The following is a 24,009-nucleotide window of genomic DNA, read 5'->3' as shown; positions in this document are numbered from 1 at the left end:
AATCAAATTAGTGACATTCTAATAAGTATCTATCTCAATACAGCTATAAACCATAAAAGTCCCAGTAACATGACATTTTGAAAAAACAACTCATGGGGATGAGGGTGTGGTCAGCTCGACCAACATTTACCAAAGTGCTGTCTGTTAAGAGCATTATGTGGGTCTGGAACCACGTGCAGACCAGACTGGGTGAGGATGACTGATTTCCTTTCCCAAAGAAGATCAGTGAACCAGATGGGTGTTCATGATAATTGACATGGTCACTACTAGGTTAACGTTTAATTCAAAATTTTTATTCAGTTCAAATCTGCCATGATAGGATTCAAACCCATATTCCCAGAGCAATAGTCTGAAGTTCTAGATTATTAGTTCAGTGACATTACCGCTATATCACTACCTTTCCCTGAAAGAAACTCCTTTATAAAATGTTTTATTTTTAAAGACAGAACACTGTTTTGCATCATTAACATTGCACTTTACTATCAATGAAACAGTACATGAACATTTACTAATATACATACCATCATTATAAGCAGCCATAGTAGTACATTTACAATCAAGATTTGTTTGTGGGGATTAAACTGAATAAATGCCATGGTGATTGATGTTACTGTGTCAGTTCATTACTTTGCAACCAAAACAATGTAATATTTTAAATAAGTTTGTACAGTTTCAATATGCAGATTCAAGTTTAGGATGTGTACGTTTTCACATTTAAGAGACATGAGTCTCGTGCCTGAAACCTCAAACTGCCTTTTCTGCTGCTGCTGCCGCCTCATATAGTACATCCACATGCAAATACATCATTCATCTCATTGTGTAATTAAAACACCATTCAGGCCACTATAAATGGAATTTATGAGAGAAGTGCCTTTGATAAGTAAAAAGGACTATATCCTGGTACGAAAATAACATCATACCATTTTATACAAGTAAAAGACTCTTCCAATAGCTGTAATCTACTATTTCATGTTGTATACTGTAATGGTTAGAAAAGATTTTGTCCAAGATGCACCCAGACTCTGGTTCCCCAAATGTAACTCAGCATGTTTAATTTGTCTTTCTTAATCAGGTGATGTTGCAAATCATAAGCCATACTTACCATCCTACATCCAATCATAGTCACTCACTGGCAACACGTGATACAGATAGCTATGGATAAACTCTACTCTGCCCAGCAAAGTATTGGGATAGATGAGAAGGCCATTTTTTACACAGCAGTTCATTTTATTTTTCATACCATAATTTATTTTTAACTGTTCATGCTTTCTGAAAGATGCAAGTGCCTGGTGACATCTCAAGAAAATGAGATTTTCTTTTAGAAACAATAGAGTTGAAAACCTAAATTAAAATGTAAATCATAAATGTACCTCTGTAGCATGGGTGAATATGGGACGAATACTTTTGTTCTGAGTTACCAGTGTTTACAAGTGGTCACAAGAAAAATGACAACAGAAAAAAACCCTAACAATTACAGACAGATCTATTTCCATTTTAAATGGGCAGTTACAGGGAGGTATAGCAATGCAGAGTCAAGGTGTAGTTACACTCCATGTATCTCATAATACTGAACTTCATCTCGGCATCAAGTTCTGAATATAGAAGTAATATGCTGTTTATCAGAGAGAAGGGCAACAGTGTTCAGGGATACTCAATTAGTTTCTTGTGCAGACAATAATTTCAAACACTTACATCAGCACTTTATTGATCTCGTGCACTTACTCTAAACTGAAGTGTTTTATCAGTTGGTACACTTCAGGCAGAAAGACTGCTGAAACAATGAGGACTTCTGAACCTTGTGTCAAATTAGAAATCACAGGCTAAGATGTAGTGTGAACAGTTGAAGAAACACTAATGTAAGTGCACCTTGAAGCCAATCAATGCTACCCCATAATGTATAGTACAGAGATCATTTCAAAATATTCAATTTCAATGTCAACCAAGCCACTAAATTCTTGATCAACAGCAGCCATTACAGATTCAAAGATATTCTGTTGAGGTTTTGTGATAGGCTAAAATTAGATCAGGTGTCCTCGATTACTGTATTGACACTAGCAATGGTGCAATAAACAAAATTCTCATCAGCGATTTAAAAGTGCAAGATGAAAATAGTCTTGAGCTATCAAGTACTTATGGAAATGTGGAACTGTTTGTGTGCGCTCCAAATCAGTATATATGTTGCAAATATATATAAAAAGATGGGATGCATTAAAGTTTGGTGCCCGATCCCGATTTGGTCTGGCGTTCCACATAGAATAAGATGTAGGCCTTGGCTTTCATTACAGTTTCTTCCTCAGTCAAAGTAACAGTACTGTCATTGAAGTGGAACCAACGCCCTTCATGAGTTGCATATGCAGTGTAATGACCCGAGCCAACTCTGAGAGGAAAAGAAAAGTTACTGTTGTATTTAGAAAAGTCACATATTACTACTTCACATAAAATTACAAAAGTTACCAGTAAACTTTTTCTTATTTCAGTGTGTAATGAAAATCAACAAATAATGCAGAGTTCCTATGTTTTAGTTTTACGCATGCCATAACATCCTCTGAGTTGGAGTGAAGAAATTAGAATCAAAGTAATTTGATTTGTTTGCAATCTATGTTCAGTGGCCAGTTTAATTCATATCAACTAGGGGTGACCAAGCTGAGCAATGCAATATCCTACTTGAAAATGCCAGCATTATTAGGGCATGGATAAGAGAGATGCTTTACTAAAATGAATATGGTAGCATTCGACTGTGACCGTGGTTATAAGTATTCCCAGACCAAATAAAAGCAAATTTCCTCAAGTTCAATCATCCTTTCTCTCCGTCCATTGAGTACAAAGTCATCTAGATGCCCCACCCCACTGTGAAACTAGTGGTTGGGTCCTGGATGTGGCAATGATTTCATCTAATTTCAACTGCAGTCACTATATCCTATAAAACAACCACTGGAGAAGGTGTAGGGAGCAGAAACAAAACAGATCAAATGTAAAGGTGATGAGGTTTTCCAATGAGATCAGGTAATATGTCCCACAGATATGACCTGTAACCATCCTAGCCTGCCACTCAGCAGCTCACCATAAACTTTAAGATGTGCAAAGATGTTTGACAATCAAAACTAAATGCAGTTGTCTCAAGCATTCTATGAAGAAAATCAGGCAATTCAGTCCTCACTATCCAATCTGGGCAGATTATTCCAAATTTCTATTTTTTTTGTTCAGTTTTCAATTGCATCAATACACGATCAGTTGGGAGGGAGTAGCTTTTGGGGTTGGGGCAGCTCCATTAACTGGAGGTGAATATAGAAGAAACTGGGCAGGGTTTTCAACCTGCATGTCTCATCAGTGATCCCTGCCAAATGATAGTCAACACCCACCAAAGAGTTATTGCTTTCACCACAGATGTTGATGAAGAAAACTAGAAAGAGGAAAAGATCATCTACAGTAAGATCTGCACTGGCCAGCTGCTGTACCTTAAGTCATTGCAATCATGTAGTAATACCAAGTTGATCAGTCAGATCAGTATATCCAACGTAATGTCTATACATTATACAGGATACAAAGCTATCAAAAAACAGTCAAACACCTAAATACTGAAACAGAACAGCTTATAACATTGGCTTCCAGCCCAGTTGCTAGTTATGTAATACAGCAATCCTGAAACAAAACGCTTTGTGACTTAAGTGTTGAATATATTTTGACAACCTTCACAGAAATTGATGAATGCACAGAACAACAGTCAAAATAAGAATGACCACAGTACAATTATACAAGTTAATGACCTCCCACTTTGGTTCAGACTCGAGCATCAGTACCTGCACAGTAAGAAAGAATCGTTGAGTGGCTAACCTTACAATCTTCCCTTCATGAAGGTAAATCCCCAGCTCTCCACAACACACTTTGCTATTTGGAACTGTCCACAGGTTCCAATTCCACTCTCTCATAGCATGTTCGTGATGTTTCACTTGTCTCCAGCTACAGTCTACAAACACAATGTGGCTTGCTAATGATTTCCAGCTTGAACATTCAATTATTGGGGATCTTGAATTTCCATTTCGTTTAGACTAGGATGACTAGCTCATTTCCATTTGGGAGTAAGGGAATTAAGAATGATTAAACATGCACCGAGAGAGAGAACCAAGTTCTACCACCTGGCTTAAATAAAGTGTTAAAAAGATATAACTTTTTATGGACTTTACTGCTTTAAGCTAAATTATACTTATATCTAAAAGAACTGCAAGATTATCATTATATTGTCAGTTATGCAAACCTTATGCAAAGCTTCTAGATTCTGTTTTAAGACAGGATTAATTTCAGTAAAGTTTCAGATTGTGTATCTTTGCTTCACTCTAAAGTGATTTGACTTATTTATTGCCATGTGTATTTTTGTACAAAATACAGTGAAAAGTGTTGTATAGCATCTCCACTCTCTGGCGTCAACTTAAAACACAGAGAAATAAACCAAAATATAGAATATAAAGGCAGAAGAATATGGAAATAAAGTGTTGAACTTTAGAGTCCTTCTTGTCAAGTGCTCCGCCAAGGGCCTGGTGGCTAGGCCCTTTGCTGTGCTACCACCACTGGAATGAAAGTTGCTACCCTTTGGCACCATCTCGCCTCCACAGATGCCCTCGCCACTATGAGTCCTCGCTGGACCTTGCCAATGCAGATGCCACCAATGCCTCTGGGTACCATGGCAGCCTAAACTTGAATCGGCTGCCACCATGAGTTTGCTTCAGGCCCACCTTGCTGATGTAGCTGCTGCAGGATCCAGTTCTGGGCCCAAACCTGCTTCCATCACAGCAACCATAAGTCAGTCCTAGGACCACTTCATCAATGCAGAACCACTGGGAACCCAAACTCTCTGATACCATCACCATGAGTCTGTGCTGGGCTTACTTACCACTGCTGATGCTGCCACTGCAACTGAGCCCTTTAACAAGAGAAAAGTAAAATAGAGAAAAAACAAAAAAGAAAGAAAATAAAAGAAACGAAAAGAAAAGCAGACTGAACAGATGAGCCCTGGACTCAGAAACTTACTTGCCTGCCATCTATACTGGATGTAAAATTTGGTTGAGGAAGACCATTCAGTCCACTCTTCAACTCAAATCTCAAAGAACCTCCAGTTGCTAACAGTATCCAAGTACATCTGAAGGACTATTAACAGTGAAGCCCATTAAAAAGTTATATCTTTAATGTTTTATTTAAGCCAGGTAGCGGTATTTGGTTCTCTCCTTTTCTGTGCATGTTTAACAATTCTTAATTCCCTTACACCCAAATGGAAATGAGCTAGCCATCCTGGTCTAGACTTCAGAAGTTCATTCCAACCCTCATCACGAAGAGGCAAGTCTTCAGTATTAGGATTAAATGCAGATTTAACTTTTGGTAATATCTAACATCTTACAGACCCCAAGGAGCTATCTCCTCAGTAACTCTGGTTCAATGATATGGAGGTGCCATTGTTGGACTATGATGGACAAGGTCAGAAGTCACACAACACCAGGTTATAGTCCATAAGGTTTATTTGAAATCACAAGCTTCATCAGGTGAAGTGAAGAAAATAACACAGACACAGAATTTATAGGCAAAGAGATCAAAAGATAGCACAAATAGTGTGATTGGGCATGGATACTACCATATACGGGAACTCCACCCACTACGTTCATGGCAGGTACTCATGACTTGGCCAATGTTGTATACCTCATATACTGCAGGCAAGGATGCCCCGAGGCATGGTATATTGGCGAGACCATGCAGATGCAACGACTGTGGATGAATGGACATTGTGCAACAATCGCCAGACAGGATTGTTTCCTCCCAGTTGGGGAACATTTCAGTAGTCCAGGATATTCAGCCTCCAATCTTCAGGTAAGCACCCTCCAAGGCTGTCTTCAAGATATTCCTGAAGAAGGGCTCATGCCCGAAACGTCGATTCGCCTGCTCCTTGGATGCTGCCTGACCTGCTGCGTTTTTCCAGCAACACATTTTCAGCTCTGATCTCCAGCATCTGCAGTCCTCACTTTCTCCCCATCTTCAAGATATAAACAACGCAGAACTGCTGAGCAGAAACTGATAATCAAGTTCCATACCCATGAAGACGGCCTCAACCGTAACTTTGAGTTTGTGTTGCGCTACATGTAACCTCACCATACTGTTCTGTATTTGCAAAATCTTCATTACTGTTCTGTTTTGACACTATCACCTTGATAACTTATTATGATTTCTCTATCATTATTAGTTAGTACAGTTTTGGATTACTTGCTATTTTGGTCAGATCCTCAGTATGAGACTCATATCTATTATGTTGTTCCAACCATTTGGTTTGTCTCCAACACCATCTTATTTTTAGTTTTTGTAATTATCTCTCTGCCTCAGTTAGTTGGATCACATGTCATCCCTTCATTTGCTAATCAGCTGTTGACACGTTACTCGCACCTTCTGACACTTTTGATCATCTGCAGAAATTTGTTATTCAGCCTGTCAATACTTCACTCACACCACTGGTCCTATTGTTTGATCTATCTGCCTATAAATTCTGTGCTTGTGTGCTTCCCTTCATTTCACCTGATGAAGGAGTAGTGCTTCAAAAGCTTGTGATTTCAAATAACCTGCTAGACTATAATCTGACGTGTGATTTCTAATCTGGTTCAAAGCTAAAGAGGCTACATTTCTGCAGTTTTTCATCGTTTGCTGGGCTAGATTTCACTCTTAAGGCCCATACTATCTGGAATTTGAATGATATCCGGGTCTCTGGATATCAGAACTGAATAGTTTGTTTTTATCCTTCAAGGAATGTGAGCATCATTGGTGAGTCTAGCATTTATTGCTCATCCATAGTTGTCCTGAAGAATGTGGTGATAAACCCCTTCTTGAACCACCACAGTCTTTGGACAGTAGGGATAACTAGGTGATTTTGAACTAGCAAGCGTGAAGGAATAGCAACATAGTTTCAAGTCAGGATGGTATGACACTCAGAGGTAACTTTGCAGGTGATGGTGCTCCCATGTATCTGCAGCCCTTGTTCTTCTAGGTGGCAATGGTCACAAGTTGAAAGGTAGCTGACTGAACAATTGGAGAGTATTCTATTGCATTCTTGACTTGTGCTTGGAGATTGTGGACAGACATTGGCTAGACAGGAGATGAGTTGGGCACCAAAGAATTTTCAGCCTCATACATGCTCTTGTACCTCCTTTACATATATAAGACTGTGTTAATGTCTGACCAATCACATTGATAAGGTTTGCTCATGTTTATGTTAAGGTATGGAAGAACAAGTTAATGAGTACATGTAATAATGAGCAGCTATGACACTGGGTGTGGGTTGTGAGGAAAAAACCTCAGCAACTCAAATTCTCTCCACAAGGAAAAGTTGTGTGTGGTGGTGTCTAACTCACTTATCAGCTCTGAATCTACTAACATGTTTGTTGACTTACATTTCTGCACAATGATAAACTCTAATGATGGCAGGGAAATCATCCATGTCAAATTTCAATGTCAAGAGGAAATAATTTGATCTTATTTTAGAGATTTTAAAAAAATCATTGATGGGATGTGGAGTTGCTTGCCGAGCCTGCATCTGTTGCCCATCCCTAACCACCCTGGAGACGATAGTGAGCTATCTCCTCAAAGTGCTACAATCCCTTTGGTATAGGTGTTCTCTCAGTACTTTTAGGAAGGGCGTTCTAGGAATCAGACCCAGTGACACATTAAGGAGTTTCAAACATCTATCTATTCTAATCCCACTTTCCAGAATTCAGCAGTTTAGCGTTTCAATTTAAGTAGCTCTTAAATGTCTTGAGGTTCCTGCCTCTACCACCCTTGTAAGCAGGAGCTTGAAACAGTCACAACCCTCTACGGAAAAAGAAAATTTTCCTCAAATCCCATCTAAATATCCTGCTCCTTACCTTAAAACTGTGCCCCATGGTTAATGATCTCTCTGAGGGAAAAAGTTTCTTCCTAGAAAACACAGAAGATTGACCAGGATATTGTCTGGGATGAAGAAATTGAGCTAGAAGGAAAGATTAGATAGGCTTGGATTGTTTTCTTTAGAGCAGAGAGAACTGGGGTGGAGGTGCATAATTGAGGTGTATAAGATTACAAGGGAAATGAACAGGATGAATAGAGAGTAGTTGTTCCCCTTAGTTGAGGGGTCAAACACGAGAAGGCATAGTTTTAGGGTAAAGCGGCAAGAGATTCAGAGCGGATTTAGTTGAAAAAAAAATGTTTCACTCAGTGGGCGGTGGAAATCTGGAATGCACTCCCGGGAAAGTAGTGGAGGTTGGAAACCTTATAAATTTTAAAACATACTTGGATGAATATTTCAAATATCATAACATTTAAGGACATGGGACAAGTGTAGGCAATTGGGATTAGCACATTTTTCATGGTAATTATGTCGGTGAAGACTTAATGGACCAGAGGGCCTTTTCTGTGCTGTAATGGTTACATTGGGGAAACAGTAAATGAAAGAAGCTCAAATGGACCTTTTATCAGTGTTGTTTGAAAAGTAATTGGAATTACAAATGGAAGTTTTTTAAAATTCATTACTTTTTTTTCATGGGGTATGGATGTCGGTTGGGCCTTATTGTTTCCTAAATACAAGAATTACTAGAGTAGATTTCGAAATTAAACTGTTTGCAGTAATAAGAGCCATTTCATAAATAATTTAGTCAACGGGCATTTTTTTCAACTGTTAACCATGAACTAATTTTGTCTTGTGGAAAACATTTGGCTCCGAAATTGCAGTTCATTGGGTTGTCAATATGTCATCAGGTTACACAAATGAAAGCAAGCTTTAAAATGTTAAAGGTCAGAGCTTTCCCATTCTTTTTGATCTCACCATTTCTCTTCACAATCATTTCTAGGCACTTCCTGATGTAAATAATGTTCCGTATACATCTCTACAGCTCTCAAACCTGTTGTATTATCAACTGCTACTACAAGGATCACATTTATCCAACATCAGATAGAGAAAGCCAGTATTTTAGCTGTAACATACAGGAATTTGAACTTGCAGTTTATTAAAAAATGACAGATGGACAGCTCAGCACAACTACTAGTTAGTGCAGGACCTTTACTGAAGACAAAACAAATTCTAGCCTCTACTTTATGAAACACTTCCAAGATATCCATAAAAATGACTGAATTTCCAGTTGTCTCCCACTTCAACACTTCACCATATTCCTATGCCAACATTTGTGTCTCAGGTCTGCCACAGTGTTCTATTGAAGCTCGACACAAGCCGGAGGAACAAAACCTCATCTTCTGACTAGGCACCTTATCAGCCCTGACAATGAGTTTAACAATTTCAGAACATGAACACCTCCCTCTATGACCATTCGTCATCCACATTTAAAGTCAGAGATGTACAAATCAAACTCTTCAGTCCAACTTGCCCATACTAAGCAGATATCCTAAACTGGGTAAAAACAATGACTGCAGATGCTGGAAACCAGATTCTGGATTAGTGGTGCTGGAAGAGCACAGCAGTTCAGGCAGCATCCAAGGAGCAGCGAAATCGACATTTTGGGCAAAAGCCCTTCATCAGGAATAAAGTGACGAATAAATCCTAAACGGACCTGGTCCCATTTATCAGCATTTGGCCGATATCTGTCTATACCCTTCCTATTCATATACCCATCCCAATGCTTTTTAAATATTCTAAGTGTACCAGCTCCACCATCTCCTCTGGGAGCTCATTCCATATATGCACCACCCTCTGCGTGAAAATGTTGCTCCTTAGATTCCTTTTAAATTTTTCCCTACTTACTTTAAACATTTTGGAATTCCGTAACCTAGGGAAAAGACCTTGACTATTCACCCTATCCATACCCCTAATGATTTTATAAACTCCTATAAGGTCACTCTGACAACCTGTCCTGGACTTCCCATGTAGATGTGACAGTCAAGAAGGCCGAGCAATGCCACTTCTTCCTCAGGTCTTTTACAAAATTCGGCTTGTCCATAAGTACCGTCACCAATTTTTATAGATGCACCACAGAAAGCATACCATCTGGGTGTATAATGGACCTGCTCTGCCCGGGACAGTAAGAAGCTACAGAAGGTTGTCTGCACAACCTAGACTATCACTGAAGCCAAGCTTTCATCCTTCGAGTGAATTACTGCAGATATTGGAAGCTGTACTGAAAACAAATGCTTCGAGCCTGCTGCGATCTTCAGCATTTATTATTTTCAGCTCTATCCATAAACTCCATTTACACCTCTCGCTGCCACAGAAAGATTGCTCTCATCACCAAAACCCCATCCCACCCTGGTAATGCTCTCCTACCACTTCTTCTGTCAGGCAGAAGATACAGAAGCTTGAGCACACACTCCAACCGGTTCAAGAATAGCTTCTTCCCTGCCATTATTAGACTGCTGAATGGACTCTCTTACTTCAAATAATGCTGATCTTGATAATATTGATCCTGATTCGTGTATGTCCTGTATGATATCATGTCTCACTGTCCAAGTTTACTTCATCCTATGATGTGTGTGTCCTTGCTTACTATGATCTACCTGTACTACCTGTAAGCAAAACTTTTCACTGTACTTAGTATATGTGACAATAAATCAAATCAACCAACTAACCCCATAGCATCTGACATGCCAGGGATAAAAGCCCCAGCCTATTCAGCTTCTCCTACAGCTGAAACCCTCCAACCCTGGCAACATCCTTATAAATCTTTTCTGAACCCTTTCAAGTTTAACAACACCTTTCCTATAGGAAGGGGGGGCCAGAACTGAATGCAGTATTCCAAAAGTGGCCTGCACACCTGCAACATGACCTCTCAACTCCTATCTTCAATGCACTGACCAATAAAGGCAAGCATACCAAACCTGTCTACTGTGACTCCAGTTCAAGGAACAGTGAACCTCCACTCCAAGGTCTCTTTGTTTGGGAACACTACTCAGGACTGGTCCTGCTTTGCATGGATTGCTTCCCCCACAGCCAATCCTCTATCAGTAATCCCTTTGTGTGCTTTCCTTTCTCTCTCTCTCTCTCTCTCTCTCTGGGCATTATCTCCATCTATTCATCTCATTCCTCTTCCCTCTCATCCTCCATCATCATACAACTATCACCATTTCCCAGCAACTTACAGTCCTGACAAAGAGTCACTAGACTCAAAATGTTAACTGTTTTTCTCTCCACAGATGCTGCCAGATCTGTTAAGTTTGTCCAGCACTTTTAGTTTAAGATATAAGACAATTATCACCGACAAAATACAAAGACCAATCAATTGTTCTCATTGAAGTATTTGCAGATGTAAAAATAACAGGACACATTCTCCCCCAATCCACCTCGTCGAGCCTCCTTAATTTAAAGGCTTTCACCAAAGCCTTCAGCTTTTCAAAATCACCGACTGAGTATATGTAGAATCAGGACTACTGAGAAAACATAAGGATTCATAATGGCATTATGGTCAAACTAGACGTGACAAGAGTTATTAAATAAACGAAAGTAAATTCAGATCAACTGTGTAACATCATTATCGGGGGAAAAATCAGACTAGTATCTCAATTAGAGAATTGCACACTACTTAAACAGGTCAAGCATTGTCTTGGCTCTGGACTGGATTGTCTGGCATGTTTTCACTACAAAATGCAATGCATTTGTCACTTATTTAAATCTTAGAATAACTTTTTTACTCAAGTACAGGTAGTTCTCGGATAACATGTGTTTTGGCAGCATGATTTGGCTATAATATTGCTGACGAATTTGGGAACAGTGTTTTCAAGAATGCTTACCTCTGTTGGCAATAGGTTCCAGCAGGGATGATTTCCCGTGCTTCCTTCTGCGCATGCACCAAACTCCGTGTGAAATCTCCATGCAGTTCTGCACAATGCCAAGGTCTGTGCTGTTCTGCACGTGCCAGTGTCTGTGCTGCTCCACACATGTGCGACGTCATTGCCAGTCTTCATGCTGTTCTGCGCATGTGCGATGCTAGCGCTCATCTTTGTGCCATTCTACACGTATGGTGTACGTGCTGGATTCCGTGCTGTCCTACGCATGCGTGGTATCAGCTCACGTCTTTGTGCCATTCTGCACATGTGTGGTGTTAGCGCTGGTCTCTGTGCCATTCTGCACATGCATGTGTTACTGCTGGTCTCTGTGCCATTCTGCACATGCGTGGTGTTAGCACTGGGCTCCATGCTATCCTGCACATGCGTGGTGTTAGCACTGATCTTTGTGTCATTCTGCACATGCATGGTGTTAGCGCCGGTCTTTGTGCTATTCTGCACATGTGTGGTGTCAGTGCTGGGCTTCGTGCTGTCCTGCGTATGCGTGGTGTTAGCACTGGTCTTTGTGCCATTCTGCACGTGTGGTGTCAGTGCTGGGCTTCGTGCTGTCCAGCACATGTGTGGTGTTAGCATTGATCTTTGTGCCATTCTGCACATGCGTGGTGTCAGCGTTGGGCTCCAGGCTGTCCTGCGCATGCATAGTGTTAGCGCTGATCTTTGTGCCATTCTACACATGTATGGTGTCAGCGTTGGTCTTTGTGCCATTCTGCACATGTGTGGTGTCAGCGCTGAGCTCCGTGCTGTCCTGCTTATGCGTGGTGTTAGTGCTGGTCTTTGTGCCATTCTGTACATGTGTGGAGTTAACGCTGATCTTTGTGCCATTCTGCACATGTGTGGTGTCAGCGCTGGGCTTCGTGCTGTCCAACGCATGTGTGGTGTTAGCGTTGATCTTTGTGCCACTCTGCACATGCGTGATGTCAGTGCTGGTCTTTGTGCCTTCTGCACATGCGTGGTGTCAGTGCTGGTCTTTGTGCCATTCTGCACATGCGTGGTGTCAGCATTGGTCTTTGTGCCATTCTGCACATACATGGTGTCAGCACTGGTCTTTGTGCCATTCTGCACATGGGTGGTGTCAGCGCTGGGCACCGTGCTGTCCTGCTTATGCGTGGTGTTAGCGCTGGTCTTTGTGCCATTCTGCACATGCGTGGTGTCAGCGTTGGTCTTTGTGCCATTCTGCACATGCGTGGTGTCAGCGCTGGTCTCTGTGCTGTACTGCACATGCATGGTGTCAGCGCTGGTCTCTGTGCTGTCCTGCACATGCGTGGTGTTAGCGTTGGTTTTTGTGCCATTCTGCACATGCGTGGTGTTAGCGCTGGCTTCCATGTTGTCCTGCACATGCGAGGTGTCAGCACTGGTCTCCGTGCTGTCCTGGATTAGTGGTGCTGGAAGAGCACAGCAGTTCAGGCAGCATCCGAGGTGCAGTAAAATCGACATTTCGGGCATAAGCCCTTTATTCCTGATGAAGGGCTTTTGCCCGAAACGTTGATTTTACTGCTTCTCGGATGCTGCCTGAACTGCTGTGCTCTTCCAGCACCACTAATCCAGAATCAGGTTTCCAGCATCTGCAATCATTATTTTTACCTCCGTGCTGTCCTGCACATGGGTGGTGTCAGCGCTGGTCTCTGTGCTGTCCTGCACATGTGTGGTGTTAGTGCTGGTCTTTGTGCCATTGTGTACATGCGTGGTGTTAGCGCTGGCTTCTGTGCTGTCCTGCACATGCGCTGATGTCAGCTGGTGACAGAGCAGCTTTCTGTGAGAGGTACTGTACAGAAAGCAGCTTTCTTACATTTCTTAAATGTACTGTGTTAAATTTACTTTTGTTTCATTAATAAGTAGGATTTCAACCTTCATTCAGGCTGTATTATACTTTGCGTTAGACCTTTGGGTGATTTTTAAGCGATTGTCAATGATATTCTTTGCTAGTCTACTCCTAAACCTACTTCTCCCACAGGTCCCATTATTTCCATTAAGTGATTTTCTGTTTAACGAGATTTTGCTGGAACACAATCGCGGCATTATAGGAGAACTACCTGTACATTACAAAGAGTGTTTACCAATTGTATGTAAATCCTCAAATCGAGGACACTAAAAACAAAAATGCTCACCCCGAACCATGATGCACCACCACAGCTGCAAGGTCATAGAGGCAACTTTCTGGACCACTGTTCTCGGGCTAGAATAGGGTAAAATAAAAGTGCAAACATCTTTTAAGACAGTCAGATGTTATTACATTTTTCTTTTCATCAGCTGATTCACCATTTAACACATCCCAATCTGTCATTTTACTTGGCAAATTCCCACATTCTCCTCATTCCCACATGAAATCTTACCTGACCCACTCCCATATTCTCATCTCAACCTGTAATGCTACTTGTATTTCTACATTCTTCACATTTGACCTGTAATCTTACCTAACCCATTCCCACATTCTCCACGTCCTGACCTGTAAACTTACCTAGACTATTTCCCACAATTTTCATGTCCCAACCTGTAACCTTACCTGACTCATTGAGCATCCCCTCTCAGAATTTCATAGCTTGTTTCACTTTGAAAATGTGGCAAATCTTTCTCTGTTTTAATAATACAGTAAGGGTCACATCCGCGACTGAGGACAACAGATGGATGGAGGATGACAGGTGGGGCAGTGGCATTTTAAACAATGCCACTGAACAGAATTGTGAAGAAAGTTGTTGTCACTGTCCCTTTTATATCAGGAGCAACACAGTACAAAGTTGGAAGAGTGATCAAAAAACAGAGAGTAATGGTCAATGGATATTTTTCAGGCCAAGGAAGGTTTGCAGTGGAGTTCCCCAGGGGTCCGTATTTGGCCATTGTTCTCCTCTCTCCTGGACCTTGGTGTATAGGGGACATTTTCCAAGTTTGCAGGTGAAGTGAAACACGGAAGAACTGTAAACTGTGAAGGTATTGTGGAACACTAAAAGGACATTGACAAGTTGGTGAAGTGGGCAGATGAGACTTATTGCAGAATAGTGTGAGATGATGCACTTTGATTGGAATGTGGCAGGACAGCAGTAAATAAAGCAGACACTGTTCTCAAGTTTATTTATAGGGGCATAGTGTACAAGAGCAAGGTGGTGATGTTGAATTTGAATAAAATGTGTGTTAGACCTCAGCTGGAGTATTGTATATACAGTTATGGGTGAAAACATTATAGGAAAGATATAAGTACACTGGAGGGAGGAGAGAAGCAATTTACAAGAACTGTTCAAGGGATAAGAAACTTCAGCAATGAGAATAGTTTAAAGGAGGTGGGTCTGTTTGTCCTGGAAAAGACAGATTAAGAGGTGAACTGATTGAGGTTTTCAAAGTCATGAATGGGCATAGTCAAAGTAGACAGGGTGAAGTATTTCCTGCTTGAAGCTTGGAAAGGAAACAAGAACAAGCAGGCATAGATTTAAAATGGTGCGTAAATGAAGCAGGGTAATGTGAGAAATAACTTTCACAGAATTTTTAGAATGTGGAATTCTCTAACTAATATGTTGTAGAGGTAGGTTCAAATGAGGTATTCAAGAGGATGTTGGATTTTTTTTTATTAGTAATGGTGTGCAGGGATATAAGGAAAAGGCACAAGATAACAGAGCCACCCCAGGCTCTGTTTGGCCTCCTGTACCACTATGATTCCTAGTGAGAGGGCAGAAAGGGAGGAGGGAGGGCAAAGAGACGGGCATTACTGCCCTGACTCCACCAAAATATTGCAGAGCACCCAGAGGAAGGAAAGTGAATAGCCACAGTCATGGTCATATTAGTACCAATGACACAAGTAGAAATGAGGGATGCTGTCCTGCAGTTCGAATTTGGAAAGCTACATCGGAAATTAACAGCAGGACCTCAAAAATAGTAAGGTTTAGTAAGTTGAAGAAAGATAGTGCAAGAGGATAAGATTTAAATTCCTGGAATAGTGGACTGGCTCTGGGGAGATAAGACCTGTACAGGCTGGACAGATTGCATCAAGACAGAGCTGGGACCACTAGGATCAATAAGGCCAGAATGATTTCATGAGTCAGAACCCCAAAGATTGGCAGACAGGACTGTAGCTGAATAAGGGCTGTCTTTAAAAAAAGGGAGAGTTGTGCCAAAGCCAATATATATTGCCAAAGAAGGAAAAGGTTGGGCAGAAACAAATTCAGAGTTTCCTGGATGACAAAAATAACGATAGTGAAGAAAAAGTGTGCTTATATCAGACATCAAATGGAGAATCAGACTGAACATGGAAGGTTGGAGAGCAACTTAGATTAGATTAAATCACTTACAGTGTGGAAACAGGCCCAACAAGTCCACACTGACACTCCGAAGAGCAACCCACCCAGACCAATTCCCCTACATTTACCCCTTTACCTAACACTATGGGCAATTTAGCATGGCCAATTCACCTAATCTGCACATTTTTGGACTGTGGGAGGAAACGTGCAAACTCCACACCCGAGGTGGGAATTGAACCTGGATCTCTGGCACTGTGAGGCTGCAGTGCTAACCACTGTGCCATCGTGCAGCCCACAATAGCTATTTACAGAAGCAGAAAGAATTTGAGAAGAGATTAGCAGCTAATATAAAAAGAAAATCAAAAGCCATCCATAAGTACATACATCGCAAAAAGGTGGTAAAACGAAGAGTAGGACAGATTCAGGCAAAAAGTTTACTCTTGGAGGCAAGGACATGATTGAGGAACGAAACAAATACTTTGCTTCTGACTTTATCAAGGTATAAATGCCATGTAAATAAATCATGGTGAAAAAGTAGTCAGCCTCTTGAAAGGTTTAAAATTGAAAAGCTGATGGTATTAGAATTGCGGGGTCAAGATTAGAATGGTGCTGGAAAAGTACAGCAGGTCAGGCAGCATCCGAGGAGCAAGAAAATTGACATTTCGGGCAAAAGCCCTTATCAGGAAGGCAACCTGATGAAGGGCTTTTGCCAGAAACATTGATTTTTCTGCTCCTCGGATGCTGCCTGACCTGCTGTGCTTTTCCAGCACCACTCTAATCTTGGCTCTAATCTCCAGCATCAGCAGTATCGACTTTCACCACATTGGAAATGTGGTCTGTTCCTAGAGTTTAGATTAGATTACTTACAGTGTGGAAACAGGCCCTTCGGCCCAACAAGTCCACACCGACCCGCCGAAGTGCAACCCACCCATACCCCTACATATACCCCTTACCTAACACTACGGGCAATTTAGCATGGCCAATTCACCTGACCCGTACATCTTTGGACTGTGGGAGGAAACCGGAGCACCCGGAGGAAACCCACACAGACACGGGGAGAATGTGCAAACTCCACACAGTCAGTCACCTGAGGCGGGAATTGAACCCAGGTCCCTGGCGCTGTGAGGCAGCAGTGCTAACCACTGTGCCACCGTGCCGCCCTTTGAAAAAATTTCCACAACGAAATGAGATACATCTAAGGTATTAAGGCATTAAAGTATTGAGAACGGAAGTTGAGGCAGCACTGGATATAATTTTTAACTCTTTCTTAGACTATGGGTAGTTCCAGAGGACTGAAATATATGGACCTTTTTACACATTTGTTCAAAAGGAAACCCAGCAACTGCAGGCCAGTCAGGTTAACCAAGGTGGTGGTGAAGTTGCTAGAAATTACAATTGGGATGAAAATGATGGTTACCTCAACAATTGTGGGTTAATTAATTAACAAAGCCAGCATGGATTTATTAAGGACAAATTGTGTTGAAATAACTTGTTCAAGTTTTTTTTTGATGAGTGGTGGACAATTTTGTTTCAGATTGGTGAAAGGTTCAGACGTTTCTGTGGCCAGAAGAGAAAAAGCAAAATGGTGTGTTGTTTCCCTGGTGCCAGGATGTCTCAGAGAGGGTGCAGAATGTTCTCATGGGGGAGAGGGGCCAGCAAGAGGTCTTTGTCCACATTGGAACCAACAATATAGGAAGGGAAAAGGGTGAGATTCTGAAGGGAGATTACAGAGGGTTAGGCTGAAATTTAAAAAGGAGGTCCTCAAAGGTAGTAATATTTGGATTACTCCCAGTGCTACGAGCTAGTGAGGGCAGGAACAGGAGGATAGAGCAGATGAATGCATGGCTGAGGAGCTGGTGTATGGGAGAAGGATTCATATTTTTGGATCATTGGAATCTCTTTTGGGGAAGAAGTGACCTGTACAAGAAGGATGGATTGCACCTAAATTGGAAGGGGACTAATATACTGGCAGGAAAATTTGCTAGAACTGCTTGGAAGGATTTAAACTAGTAAGTTAGGGGGATGGGACCCAGGGAGATAGTGAGGAAAGAGATCAATCTGAGACTGGTACAGTTGAGAACAGAAGTGAATCAAACAGTCAGGACAGGCAGGGACAAGGTAGGACTAATAAATTAAACTGCAGTTATTTCAATGCAAGGGGCCTCATAGGGAAGGCAGATGAACTCAGGGCATGGTGAGGAACATGGGACTGGGATATCATAGCAATTACAGAAACATGGCTCAGGGATGGGCAGGACTGGCAGCTTAATGTTCCAGGATACAAATGCTACAGAGAAGATAGAAAGGGAGGCAAGGGAGGAGGGGGAGTGGCATTTTTGATATGGGATAGCAGTACAGCTGTGCTGAGGGAGTATATTCCCGGAAATATATCCAGGGAAATTATTTGCGTGGAACTGAGAAATAAGAAAGGGATGATCACCTTATTGGCATTGTATTATAAGCCCCCTAATAGTCAGAGGGAAATTGAGAAACAAACTTGTCAGGAGATCTCAGTTATTTGTAAGAATAATAAGCTAGTTATGGTCGGGGATTTTAACTTTCCAAACATCGACTGGGACTGCCATAGTGTTAAAGGTTTAGATGGAGAGGAATTTCTAAGTGCGTATAAGACAATTTTTTGTTTCAGTGTGTGGATGTACCTACTAGAGAAGGTGCAAAACTTGACCTACTCTTGGGAAATAAGACAGGGCAGGTGACTAAGGTGGCAATGGGGAGCACTTTGGGGCCAGCGACCATAATTCTATTCGTTTCAAAATCGTGATGGAAAAGGATAGACCAGATCTAAAAGTTGAAGGTCTAAATTGAAGAAAGGCCAATTTTGACTGTATTAGCCAAGAATTTTCGAAAGCTGATTGGAGGCAGATGTTTGTAGGTAAAGGGACGGCTGGAAAATGAGATAACAAGAATCCAGAAAAAGTATATTCCTGTCAGGGTGAAAGGGAAGGTTGGTAGGTATAGGGAATACTGGATGGCTTAAGAAATTGAGGGCTTGGTCAAGAAAAAGAAGGAAGCATATGTCAGGTATAGACAGGATAGATTGAGTGAATCCTTAGAAGAGTATAAAGAAAGTAGGAGTATACTTAAGAGGGAAATCAGGAGAGCAAAAAAGGGGACATGAGACAGCATTGGCAAATAGAATTAATGAGGATCCAAAAGGTTTTTACAAATATATTAAGGACAAAAGGGTAACTAGGGAGAGAATAGGACCCCTCAAAGATCAGCAAGGCGGCCTTTGTGTGGAGCCACAGAAAATGGGGAAATACTAAATGAATATTTTGCATCAGTAGTTACTGTGGAAAAGGATATGGAAGGTACAGATTGTAGGGAAATAGATGGTGACATCTTGCAAAATGTCCAGATTACACAGGAGGAAGTGTTGGATGTCTTGAAATGGTTAAAGGTGGATAAATCCCCAGGACCTGATCAGGTGTACCCAAGAACTCTGTGGGAAGCTAGAGAAGTGATTGCTGGGCCTCTTGCTGAGATATTTGTATCATCGATAGTCACTGGTGAGGTGCTGGAAGACTGGAGGTTGGCAAAAGTGGTGCCACTGTTTAAGAAGAGCGGTAAAGACAAGCTAGGGAACTATAGACCAGTGAGCCTGACCTCGGTGATGGGCAAGTTGTTGGAGGGAATCCTGAGGGGCAGGATGTACATGTATTTGGAAAGGCGAGGACTGATTAGGGATAGTCAACATGGCTTTGTGCATGGGAAATCATGTCTCACAAACTTGATTGAGATTTTTGATGAGGGCAGAGCAGTAGATGTCATTTATATGGACTTCAGTAAGGCGATCGACAAGGTTCCCCACGGGAGACTAGCAAGGTTAGATTTCATGGAATAAAGGGAGAACTATCCATTTGGATACAGAACTGGCTGAAAGGTAGAAGACAGAGGGTGGTGGTGGAGGGTTGTTTTTCAGACTGGAGGCCTGTGACCAGTGGAGTGCCGCAAGGATCGGTGCTGGGTCCTCTACTTCTTGTCATTTACATAAATGATTTGCATGCAAGCATAAGAGGTACAGTTAGTAAGTTTGCAGATGACACCAAAACTGGAGGTGTAGTGGACAGCAAAGAGGGTTACCACAGAGTACAACAGTTTTCCTCAGATTCACTCTAAAGCACGTAGTCCTCACCTTAAACGTAAGCCTCTGGTTCTTAGACACACCTACCATGGGGAAAAGATTCTATCAACCCTATCTATGCCTCTCATAATTTTGCATACCTCAACATGATCTCCCCTCACCCTCCTTTGGTCCAGGATAAGCAACCCCAGCCTATCCAATTTCTCCTGATAACTGAAACTTTCCATCACTGGCAAAATCCGGGTGCATCTTTTTAGATTAGATTTCCTACTGTATGGAAACAGGCCCTTCGGCCCAACAAGTCCATACTGACCCATTCCCTTACATTCACCCCTGACTAATGCACCGAAAACTATGGGCAATTTAGCGTGGCCAATTCACCTAACCTGCACATCTTTGGACTCTGGGACGAAACCACGCAGACACAAGGCGAATGTGCAAATTCCACACAGACAGTTGCCTGAGGCTGGAATCGAACCTGGGACTGGAATCGAACCTGGGACCCTGGTGCTGTGAGGCTTCTCTGTACCCTCTCCCCTGCAATCCACTCCAATGCTCTATAAAGTTGTAAGAGCATTTCATTGTTTCTGTATTCCACACAGTGACTAATGAAGGAGAGGACCCATTTGCCTCTTCACAACCCGGACTACTTGTGCTAAAACCTTCTGGTATCTATGGACTTATACATCAAGGTCCCTTTCCTCCTCAGCATTTCCAATGGACCTATCATTCACTGTGGAAATCATCACACTTATCAGGATTAAATTCCATCTGCCATTGCTCTGCCTAATTTACCAGCTGATCAATATTGAACTGTAGCCTGAGACCATCCTCCTTACTATCAACACCACCATCAATTTTCATGTTGTCTCCTAGGATGTTACTCAGTATGGCAGACAACAAACTCTTCCCAAAAGCTGTTAACAAAACATTTGATGGGGAAGGCATTCCAGGAAATGAATGTGAAATTTAAGTGTATCTATTTGTAAGACTTAATAGAATGGTGAATTACTACAGACAGTCTCATAATCAATGATCAAAATTACAGCAGAAAACCACAGAAACCCGAGGAAATTGCAAAAATGCCATTTTTGGTGTTTTTCTACAACTGTTCTGGCTTTTCCTTGAAATTATAGTGTGTAAGTGGAAGAATCCAGCAGGAAAAGGGCCTCTCTGTCGAGGACATGAAATATGCACAGAAGGACAGGGCACAGCACTGCAAGACTTGATAAGGATTTCAGATAGAGAACATATTCTGCAATATTTACATCCTTGTATAGATGGAGTAGATAAAATATCTTATATCAGAATATATTTACCTCCAATAAGAAGCACTTCATGTCTAGACCTCGTAGAGGGAACTCTACATATGTATCTATCTTATTTCGCAGATAAGCTGTCCAATGAAACCTTTTCAGATGCAAGCATAACACCTAAGATTAAAAAGGAAAATAAAATCAAAACGTTTTTTTAAAAATGGTGTCACAGAGTCTTTCAGTTACATACTTCATATTCTATCAGCTCTTTTCAACACATTCAACTTGCTGAACCATCAAAAAAAGCGGCCATAACATTTATAGTATGATCCAAATGGTAGAATGATTCATGTGTCCTTAAATTAATCTGCCATATCCATTTTATATCCATTTTAGATTCATTAATATTTAATTCACTGTACAAAACAACAGCTATTACTTTTCACTTTCTAGTGCAACAGACCACAAATGAATAAGGCACTATCACATTTGAAAATACAATATCACATCCTACATCAATTTCAATCATACAGTGAACATACCAAGAGTTAAAGGAACTGTCGAACCACCCAAATTGAAGCAATTTTTTATTTCAGATGCCTCTTTCAGTCTTCATACTGCATGTTACTGTGCTCAGAACAATCTGAACCTTTGCTCCATTTGGTGGTCTGTGAATGTTAAGGTGAATGTCATAGTCTTACCAGACTATAGGGACGCTATCTCATTAGAAAGAGAGACAGAGAAAGAGGTAGACAGAGTCACGACTGATGGTGGCTTAAGTTGAGGGTCTCCACACCTCAGGCAAGGGGAAAGGTCAAGAAGGAGAATCCTTCACAGTAATCTCAGCCAGTGCAAGAATTGAACCCATAATGTTTGCATCACAGAATTGCTACAGTGTAGAAAGAGGCAATTTGGTCCATCGAGTCTGCACCAACCCTCTTGAAGAGCATCCTACCCAGATCCACCCCATCCCCATTACCCGCACTTACCATGGCTAACATACCTGTATGTCCCTGGGCACTGCATGGAAATTTATCACGCTCAATCCAATTAACCTGCATATCTTTGGACTGTGGGAAAAAACCATAGCACCCAGAGGAAACCCACACTAACATGGGGAGAATGTGCAAACTCCATGGACAGTTATCCAAGGCTGGAATTGAACCTGGGTCCCTGGCACTATGAGGCAGCAGTGATAACCTCTGTGCCACCATGTCACCCCACTGTGACGTATCACTCTGCATCACAAACCAGCCACCTGGCTAACTGAACTAACTGATTCCCCAAGAGGTCCATAAGCATCATTAAAATAAGAGAAAATGTGGCAGACCTAAAGCCAAAGTAATACATAATAATTGCCATATCATAAGATTAAGTAGACAAGGTTCCATTTATGCCGATTAGCAAGAAATTAAGCTGTTGCATCAGCAGAAATGCACTCCAACTTCCAAAACTAAAACCTCAGCAAGAACGATTAAGTTGCGGCAAAGGAACATGCGGACTGGAATAAGAATTTGAATAAAACTGTTCACTTTGATGGCTTTAATTAGTGATATTAAATTAATCTTTCTGAGCATCAAGATGAAGTTTATTTGACATTTGCCTGTGCTACCAGTGAATCAGAAGTTTATTATCACAAGGTAAAATCTGCTCTAGTCAGGATCTCCCAAAATGAAATTTACTTTAGTCAGTCATTGCAAAGAGTGGCAACAGATTTGTTTGAAGGTAAAAAGCTTTGTCCTTGATTTTAATATCGAGATTTAAAAACAGAGTCCTCACATTGCAGCAAATGCAAGTTGGCACAATTTTGCTCACACAAAGCACAGAGCTTTGTACTTCACAGAGTACAGCTTCAACAGAAAATTAAACTCAGAAATTTGATGAGTTTCTTTTATTCCTCATGGGTAAGTCAGTGACACTAACAAGGCCAGCATATGTTACCATCCCTAACTACCCTTGAGAAGCTGGTAGTGATGAAAGTCTATGTGATACAGGGGCACGCAGCGTGCTGTTGAAAAATGAGCTTCAGGGTTTTACCTGCACAACAGTGAAACAATATTCAAAGTTAGGATGGATGTATCTTGGTGGGAAATTCGCAAGGATTGTGTTCCATGCATTTGCAGACCTTATTACTTTAACTGGTGGAGGTTGCAATTTTGGAAGATGCTTTTGAAAGAGCCTCGCAGAACTGCTACTGTGATCTTGTATATACAACACACACCTTTGCCACTTTGCATTAGTGGTGGACGGAGTAAATGTTTAAGCCTGTTAGATGGTGGAACAGTGGGCTGCTTTATCCTTGGTAATGTCATACTACAAGTATTTTTGGAGTGGCACACATCCAGCCAGTGAGGAGTTTTCCACCACATTCCTAATTTGTGTCTTGTTGATTGTGAACAGATGTTGAGGGTCGGGTGGGTTACTCAGCAGAAAAGATATAAAGAAGGGTAAAGGTGGCTGTCTAGCTCTGTTAATAAAATATGAGATCGGTAGTGAGGAATGATCAATGATCAAGAATTGAATAAGTTTGGGCAGTAACAATAAACAGCCAAAGAGAGTGGTATCAGTTGAGAGTAGCTTAGAAGCCCCATATGAATCAATAACTAACGCAAACTGGTGAGAAAAGTTCTAAAACGTTGTGGGC

The 24,009-nt window shown here is 41.4% G+C and overlaps 1 protein-coding gene across 2 annotated transcripts in view; it reads right to left on the bottom strand.

Moving 5' to 3' along the window:
• Nucleotides 1–300: 300 nt before the first annotated feature.
• usp3 (ubiquitin specific peptidase 3) overlaps nt 301–24,009 on the bottom strand; it is a 215,072-nt gene continuing 191,363 nt past the window's right edge. For both annotated transcript variants that reach the window (XM_060853656.1, XM_060853655.1), the window contains 3 exons: nt 21,429–21,542; nt 13,890–13,957; nt 301–2,377 (listed from right to left, as the gene is read on the bottom strand). In XM_060853656.1, the coding sequence (XP_060709639.1) occupies nt 2,209–2,377; nt 13,890–13,957; nt 21,429–21,542 (351 nt within the window). In that variant the 3' untranslated portion in view covers nt 301–2,208. The remainder of the gene's footprint in view (nt 2,378–13,889; nt 13,958–21,428; nt 21,543–24,009) is intronic.

This window comes from Hemiscyllium ocellatum, chromosome 42 (genome assembly GCF_020745735.1).
Source record: "Hemiscyllium ocellatum isolate sHemOce1 chromosome 42, sHemOce1.pat.X.cur, whole genome shotgun sequence".
NCBI classification, from domain to species: domain Eukaryota; kingdom Metazoa; phylum Chordata; class Chondrichthyes; order Orectolobiformes; family Hemiscylliidae; genus Hemiscyllium; species Hemiscyllium ocellatum.
This window is presented reverse-complemented; position numbering and strand designations above follow the sequence as displayed.